The sequence below is a fragment of the Nerophis ophidion genome, linkage group LG18, assembly GCF_033978795.1.
Source record: "Nerophis ophidion isolate RoL-2023_Sa linkage group LG18, RoL_Noph_v1.0, whole genome shotgun sequence".
NCBI classification, from domain to species: domain Eukaryota; kingdom Metazoa; phylum Chordata; class Actinopteri; order Syngnathiformes; family Syngnathidae; genus Nerophis; species Nerophis ophidion.
This window is the reverse complement of record NC_084628.1, coordinates 923,854-932,796: the sequence shown is the minus strand read 5'-3', so window position 1 is coordinate 932,796 and position 8,943 is coordinate 923,854. Positions and strand designations below refer to the sequence as shown.

Sequence of the window (8,943 nt, the reverse complement as noted above, 5' to 3'; positions counted from 1 at the left end):
TCGCTAATAAAAAGTCTTGTCTTTATCGAAAGTAGCAGACGATGTGTGAGTGATGTCACGGGTTGTGGAGCTCCTCACATCCTCACATCGTTTACAATCATGGCCACCAGCAGCGAGGGCGATTCGGACCGAGAAAGCGACGATTTCCCCATTAATTTGAGCGAGGATGAAAGATTTGTGGATGAGGATAGTGAGGTGAACGACTACAAAAAAAAAGTGAGGGCAGTGGGAGCAGAGGTGAGTAGTAACGCGCTAAATTTACTCCGTTACATTTACTTGAGTAACTTTTGGGATAAATTGTACTTCTACGAGTAGTTTTCATGCAACATACTTTTACTTTTACTTGAGTATATTTATAGAGAAGAAACACTACTTTTACTCCGCTCCATTTATTTACATTCAGCTCGCTACTCGCTACTTTTTTTTATCAATCTGTTAACGTTTGTTTTGGTTTATGACAGAGCTTCAAAGTAGGATCTGCGCATGCCTGCGTTTCACCAATCACATGCAGTCACTGGTGACGTTGGACCAATCAAACAGAGCCAGGCGGTCACATGACCCGACTTAAAGAAGTTGAAAAACGTACTGGGGTGTTACCATTTAGTGGTCAATTGTATGGAATATGTACTGTACTGTGCAATCTACTAATAAAAGTATCAATCAATCAGAAGTGTAAAGGAAAAAAGACACTTTTTATTTCAACCATACTTCCCATCAAAAGCCTAAAGACTGATCGCACAGTTCCTGTCTCCACAATAAAAGTGCAGCTCCATCGCGCCTGTGCTAACAAAATAAGAGTCTCCGAAAGCCAGAGCAAACAAGCTAGCAAGCTACGGAGTTTGACGCAAATGTATTTCTTGTAAAGTGTATAAAAACGAATATGGAAGCTGGACAGATAAGATGCCAAAAATCAACGACTTTCATGTGGTATTAGACAGAAAAGAGGAACTTTTTTTCTCCTCCATTTGAAAAAGTGGACGTTATCACCACTAAAATGCAAGTCATCAAATTAAGGTAATACACCAATTTATATTCTTGTCTTCATGAAAGATAGGAATCTATGTGTTAAACATGCATGTATATTCATTAAAACACCTTTAACATGTCAACAAAAACGGCAAAATAAATAAATATAAATTAAATACTGTATATATAAATTTATGTATATATATATATATATATATATATATATGTATGTATATGATATGTGTGTGTATGTATATATATATATATATATATATATATATATATATATATATATATATATATATGAGGTAGATCACCTCGACTTGGTCATTTATTAAGTAATTGATTAAAGTTTAAAAAACTTATTGGGGTGTTACATTTAGTGGTCAATTGTATGGAATATGTACTGTACTGTGCAATCTACTAATAAAAGTTTCAATCAATCAATCAATGAATGCCTATTGAGCCTATGGTGCTGTTAGGTTATTGTGGCTCAATGTGCCTTAATTTTTTTATTTTAATGTATTATTATTTAAAATATATTATTGTTTTAGTTGCTTAAGAGATAATCATGGCTCTGAATTTGCTCATTGCTATTTTTATGTTTTTGTGCATTATTTGTTGCCGTAATCAGGTTACTCTTCAGTTACTCAGTACTTGAGTAGTTTTTTCACAACATACTTTTTACTTTTACTCAAGTAAATATTTGGGTGACTCCTCCTTACTTTTACTTGAGTAATAAATCTCTAAAGTAACAGTACTCTTACTTGAGTACAATTTCTGGCTACTCTACCCACCTCTGAGTGGGAGCGATTCAGATGTTATTAGACACATTTACTAGGATAATTCTGGAAAATCCCTTATCTGCTTATTGTGTTACCAATGTTTTAGTGAGATTAAACGGTACCTGAAAGTCGGAGGGGTGTGGCCACGAGTGTGGTTACCACCAGTGTCTCCGGTGGGAGGAGGTAATAGTCCGCAGCTGCAGGAGGACGCAAGCTCCGCTCATGTCTACGGTAAGAGACACAATTTTCTCACCGTGTTCGCTTGACCGCTCTGTGCCATAGTAAAGCTTCACCTTCGGGAATGTAAACAAGGAAACACCGACTGTGTTTGTGTTGCTAAAGGCATCTGCAATACACCGCTTTCCACCAACAGCTTTCTTTTTTGTAGTCTCCATTATTATTGAACAAGTTGCAAAAGATTCAGCAAAACAGGTGTCCAGAATACTGTGTAATTATGCGATGAAAAGAGATGACTTTTAGCCGTGAGCGGTGCTGGAAAAACATGTCCGCTACAATCCGTGACGTCACGCGTCATCATACGCGTCATCATTCCGCGACGTTTTCAACAGGATACATCGCAGGAAATTTAAAATTGCAATTTAGTAAACTAAACCGGCCGTATTGGCATGTGTTGCAATGTTAAGATTTCATCATTGATATATAAACTATCAGACTGCGTGGTCGTTAGTAGTGGGTTTCAGTAGGCTTTTAAGCTCACGCTGAGAAATGAGGGAAAACGACGTTAAACCAAGCACTTGGCTCCGTGTAGTCAGAGGAGTAATGTCCCGAGCAAAGTCTATGTCGTTGGTCCGCCATGATTATCAAGCCAAACGACGCTAGTGCGCATTCGCCTGACTTTGTGTTGCTTAAAATGCATTAATAAATGACAGGGTTTTGGTAATTAAAAAATTAGACGTATTACTAACCATCTGGAATTTCATTGCGAATTATCATTATACCGTTTATTGTTAAATCCCGCGTTCATTAACAAGTAAAAAGTCAATGGTGGTCACGGCGTGTTCTCGCCGCAAATGTTGGTCAATTTTTTAGGGCATGACGGAAAATGACAGGGCTTTTGCCGCAGTTGCGGTGGTTAAATTCGAGCCCTGATTGTTTGTTGTAATAGGTTGGTTCAAGAATGTCTGTTATTGACACTCTCATTGAACATTTTTATCGAAACGTGTGGTTGGAACATTCCTTACTTGCGTCACATAATTAAACGTTTTCCCTATTTAGCCAGGATTGGACAAAGTGGTGGACACGTTGGCTCGGGAGGCCAGCAGAAAGATCGACGCCGTTTTCCAGCAGCTGTTTGCGGCGGAGAACAAGGAGAAGCTGGCACTTAGGGACAAGGTGTGTCAGCTGGAGTGCGAGCTGAAGGCCCTGACAGACAACTTTGACAATGCCAGAACGTGGAGAGAAAATGTTTTGAATGGATGCCCTGTGCTGAACGAGCAGACCGGATGGATCTTCACCTTGAAGCCCTTTGGGACGCTGGTCAAATCAGCTGAGGAAGAGTCAGCGGCTGCTGATGGAGACGGTGGACAGGATGAAGGTGCATGTTGCAAGTATTTGAATGTGAGGTGCAGTAAAACTAGAGGTGTCCCGATACAACCTTTTCACTTCTGATACGATACCCATATTGGAGCCTTGATGTTAATCTGATAAAATATCAGCACAAATCATACGATGTACTTTTATTATTTTGTAATGTGGAAACATCAGAAAAGGTTTTCCATCCATCCATTTCTACCGCTTATTCCCTTTGGGGTCGCGGGGGCACTGGTGCCTATCTCAGCTCCAACAGAGAACAATGGTAGATATGCAAAACACTAACGAATTTATAATTAATTGTCTGGAATGGACTTATGGCGTTTTTTCGCTGAAGTGGCTAGCTAATAGTTTTTGACAACACGTAGTGACCAAAAATGTGTGAATGTCCAGGTTGAGTGAAGTGTGTGGATGTTGGAACGTTATGAATCGGACAAGAAATGTGGCGTATGCAGTCGATTGTATGTTTTCGAGAACTATCGTTTGAATGTGAATTTCGGGAAAACCGGGAATTTTCCAAAATATTGATACTAACACAATTTTCCTGGATCCGACCTTGGCAAAATAAGGCCCGGGGAACGCATGCGGCCCATTAAGCTTTTCAATCTGGCCCGCCGGACATTCCCCAATCATTTTTTTAAATCTTTAAGATGGAAACATTATGATGTGCAGTGATGTTTTCAAATGACTGTAAGTTTTGAACTATACAAAGTATTTCAATGGTTGGAATCTGTGCTTTTGCAGGATATACAAGTTACCTTGGTAATCTAAGTCACAGCAGCTCAGACAAGGCACCAAGCAGTGTGGGTGGGGTGCGTTTTCACAGAGTATTTCCAGAGCGGCCAGCCTGAAATGCGGGTGTCAGGGACAGACGCGGAAGGAGATGTTTACAAAAAAGTCCTAAAGCTTAGTTATATATCAGATATTTATAACATAGTAGATGTTTTTTTTTTTTTTACCCTTCGCATTCATTTTTTGCCGTATTTTTTGCATTTTTGTTGCGTTTCGCTTGATTGTAAAATATATCCATGAAGAGGGGATGTGACGTTCATATGTTGTCAATATTTAGTGTTTTATCGTTCATAGTTAATATTGTAAATCCCACATTCATTTTCATGTACATTCTGGGTGTCTCATTTAAAATTCCATTCTGTTTTTTAAAGCGGTCTGTCATAACGTTTTTAGCTTTCAATCAGACATTGTTGTGAGGTTTTGTATTAATGTTCTTAAAAATAGATATACTGGCCCCCAGACACATTTTTTCTCTAAATTTGGCCCCCCAGTGAAAATAATGGCCCAGGCCCGTCCTAGATAATATGAATGGGTTGGTGTTGGAATTTTTGAAACGGTTAAAAAATGTTGACGTAGTAAGTTTGAATTGAGAATGGGTATTTTGTAATTCCTGGGGTTTGGGGGAAAACTGTGAATTCATACAAAACAATTGATAACTTTTGTTGTCCCAACTAAGAAAAAATTATTTGAAGGTGGAATAGTCAAACATGGTCGAAAGAATGTGGACTGTGAAAACTTTCAAGGAAGTGGTGAAATTAGGGGTGTTGGAAACGGTTATTCCTAGAGTTGTTTTGAACTTGGGAAATTGTAGTTAAATTGTCCGAGGTGAGTGGAGTGTGTGGATGGAGGAACGATTCGAACCGGTTGAGAAATGTGGGAATTGTGCATGTTAAAGAATTGTCCCATTCATTTTCCTGGAATTTGGGATAATCTGGGATATTTTTGATTTTCATTTTTTGGGGAGTTCATGATTCCCGGTGGAGCCGAACATTTTTAATACTCCAACGGTTTCAGTTGAATGAAACAGTTTATTATTTTATTTATTATTTAGATCAGTGGTTCTTAACCTGTTGGAGGTACCGAACCCCGCCAGTTTCATACGCGCATTCACCGAACCCTCCTTTTTTTTTACAAATTCAAGACAAAGTTATATGTATTTGGTAAAACTTTAGTATGGGGAACGTGTTCTAAGTAACAAAGACTTAATTAGAGTTTTTTGGACACTAAGGGAACATATTCTAAGTAACAAAGACTTAATTTAGAGTTATTGGGTTAGGGTTGGGGTTAGGGTTACAGGGTTAGGGCCAGGGTTGGAGGGTTAGGGTTATAATAAGCCCATGCTGAATAAGGCATTAATAAGTACTTAATGACTAGTAAAGAGCTAATATTTTGCTAATTTGCATGTTAATAAGCAACTAATTAATGGTGAATATGTTCCCCATACTAAAGTGCTATTATGTTTTTTTACTGGTGCACAAAATGAACTGTACATGAACATCACCTTGTTCAACCAATAAAACCAACACAGTGCATAAACTCACAACAAATTACACACCTGCAAATCAGTCTGACTTCTGCTGTTGCCGTATCCGTAATACGCCAATAGGGAGAAGTTTTTATATACACGATGAGTCGGGTGTGTCTCGACATCCGCCGAACCCCTGAGCCCGACTCACCGAACCCCTAGGGTTCGATCGAACCCAGGTTAAGAACCACTGATTTAGATACAAGTGGATACCATCGGATACTTGTTTTTTGCTGATATCGCATCAATATCAGATATTCATTTTGGATCGGGACACCACTAATAAAAGCTCAACAAAATATCAGGAGAGTCAATTCACATGAGGTTCAATTCAGATGTTGCAGACCAGACTGAGGAGGTGACATCATCGTCCAGCAGACCAGAAGGTGAGGTGCTGCAGAAATTAAATGCAAAGATGATTCATGTCCTTTACATTTCATGCAAAACTTTAGCAGGTGATGTCGTCACGACCCTGCCCACTGAGTGTCTCCAAGCTGCGGTCCAGAAGAAGGTCTTTGATGTGACGTGTGCAGCAAGAGCTTCAGCCGCCAGCTTCACCTGACGAAGCACGCGGACACCCACAAGGAGCCCTCCACCTGTCCCCGCTGCCCCAGGACCTTCCGCAACGCAGCCACGTTGGAGCGCCACCTGCTGCGGCACGAGGAGAGGGAGCGGCAGAGCTTCGCTGTGCGCGATCTGTGAGAAGGCGTTCAAGAGCAAGATGCTCCTCAAGTCCCACGAACTGGTCCACCGAGACGCCCGGCCCTTCGCCTGCGCCACCTGCGGCAAGGCCTTCAAGAGCCGCCAGCGCCTACAGGCCCACTGCGTGGTCCACAGCGCCGACAAACCGCACAAGTGCGAGGAGTGTGGCGAGGGCTTCCGCTACGCCGTGGCGCTGCGCGGCCACCGTAGCGTCCACACAGGCGAGTATCCTCACAAGTGCGGCGTGTGTGGCAAGGCCTTCGCCAAGAAGCGCTCGCTGGGCACGCACATGGCCGTGCACCGGGGGAAGATGTTCACGTGCGAGACGTGCGGCGCCGGCTTCACACTGCGGCAGAACCTCAAGCGGCACTCCCGCATCCATACAGGAGAGCGTCCGTTCAAATGCCACGTGTGCGGCGTGAGCTTCGTGCAGGACAAGCTGAAAGCCCACATGCTGCTCCACGGCGCATCCAAGACCTTCATGTGCGACCTCTGTGGAAAGACTTTCCTCTACAACTGCCAGCTCCAGAAGCACCAGCAGCTGGTCCACCTACCGGGGGACGGCCACGGCCAGGCGGCGCGCAGGCGGGCAGGTGCGCGTGCGTCCCGCACGGTAATCTTCCGGCGGACAGGACCACAGTGGAGGTGACGCCCTTCACCTGCCAGACTTGCCAGCGGGGCTTCCACTCGGCGGCCTCCTCAAGAAACACGAGCAGGTGCACGCGGGCCGCACGCCGTACACCTGCCACGTGTGCGGCAAGGCCTTCCTCTACAAAGCCACCTTCGACTACCACCTGAGGACGCACTCGGGGGAGCGGCCCTATGCTGCGACGTGTGCGGCAAGACCTTCATCATCCAGCACGCCCTCAAGTCGCACAAACTGCAGCACAACGGGCGAGAAGCCTCACAGGTGCGAGCATTGCGGGAAGGCCTTCCGGGTCTACACCAACTACCGCCGACACCTGAGGATCCACACGGGCGAGAAGCCGTACCAGTGCGAGGTGTGCGGCGTGCGCTTCCGGCAGCTCGGCCACGTCAAGTTCCACATGCAGGTGCACACGGGGGAGCGGCCCTACGTCTGCCACACCTGTGGGCTCGGCTTCTCCGACTCCAGGCAGCTCAAGAGACACGACTGCGCCCAGAACGTGCTGGTGACCTCGTACACGTGACTCAATATTTTTTCTAAGGCTGGCAAATAATTCATCAAATTTTGGAATTTGGATTAATCATGATAAATCACATTTTAGAATTAGGATTAATCATGATTAATCACATTTTGGAATTTGCTCAACAGAAACGCCTGCGCCCAAAATGCGCTGCTGACCTCGTACACGTGACTCAATATTTTTACTAAGGCTAGCAAATAATTCAGCAAATTTTGTAATTTGGATTGATCATGGTAAATCACATTTTAGAATTTGGATTAATCATGATTAATCACATTTTGGAATTTGCTCAACAGACACGCCTGCGCCCAAAATGCACTGCTGACCTCGTACACGTGACTCAATATTTTTACTAAGGCTGGCAAATAATTCATAACATTTTGGAATTTGGATTAATCATGATAAATCACATTTTAGAATTTGGACCAAAGACATGCACCTGGGGATAAGTTGATTGGCAACACTAAATTGGTCCTAGTGTGTGAATGTGAGTGTGAATGTTGTCTGTCTATCTGTGTTGGCCCTGCGATGAGGTAGCGACTTGTCCAGGGTGTACCCCGCCTTCCGCCTGATTCTAGCTGAGATAGGCGCCAGCGCCCCCCGCGACCCCAAAAAAGGGAATAAGCGGTAGAAAATGGATGGATGGATGGATGGATGGATTAATCATGATTAATCACATTTTGGAATTTGCTCAACAGACACGCCTGCGCCCAAAATGCGCTGCTGATCTCGTACACGTGACTCAATATTTTTACTATGGCTGGCAAATGATTATTCACATTTTGGAATTTGGATTAATCATGATAAATCACATTTTAGAATTTGGATTAATCATGATAAATCACATTTTAGAATTTGGATTAATCACATTTTGGAATTTTGATAATCATGATTAATCCCATTTTGGAATTTGGATTAATCATGATTAATCACATTTTGGAATTTGCTGAAGAGACACGCCTGCGCCCAGAACGTGCCGGTGACCTCATACACGTGACTCAATTTTTTACTAGGTCTGGCAAATGATTATTCACATTTTTTAATTTGGGTTATTCATGATAAATCACATTTTGGAGTTTGGATTAGTCATGATTGTTCACATTTTGAAATTTGAGTTAATCATGATTAATCTCATTTAGGAATTGGGATTAATCATGATTAATCACATTTTAGAATTTGGATTAATCATGATTAATCACATTTTGGCATTTGGATTCATCATGCTAATCACATTTTGGAATTTAGACTCATCACGATAAATCAAATTTTGGAATTTGGATTAATCATAACAAATCACATTTGGGAATTTGGGTTAATCGTGATTAATCACGTTTGGGAATTTTGATTAATCATGATTAATTGCATTTGGATTAATCACATTTCGGAATTGGGTTTAATTCCAGGCATGTATTCTAAAATTGTCCCAAAACCTCCATAAGTGTACACAAACTAAATG

General features: G+C 42.3%; 1 protein-coding gene across 1 annotated transcript in view; it reads left to right on the top strand.

Annotated features, from left to right (window-relative positions):
• The first annotated feature begins 3,127 nt into the window (after nt 1–3,127).
• The window catches only part of LOC133537411 (glycerophosphodiester phosphodiesterase domain-containing protein 5-like), a 69,269-nt gene continuing 63,453 nt past the window's right edge, over nt 3,128–8,943 (top strand). Inside the window, exons 1-4 of the mRNA XM_061878418.1 lie at nt 3,128–3,306; nt 5,955–6,005; nt 6,072–6,966; nt 7,181–7,480. Of these exons, the coding sequence (XP_061734402.1) occupies nt 6,341–6,966; nt 7,181–7,480 (926 nt within the window). The 5' untranslated portion in view covers nt 3,128–3,306; nt 5,955–6,005; nt 6,072–6,340. The remainder of the gene's footprint in view (nt 3,307–5,954; nt 6,006–6,071; nt 6,967–7,180; nt 7,481–8,943) is intronic.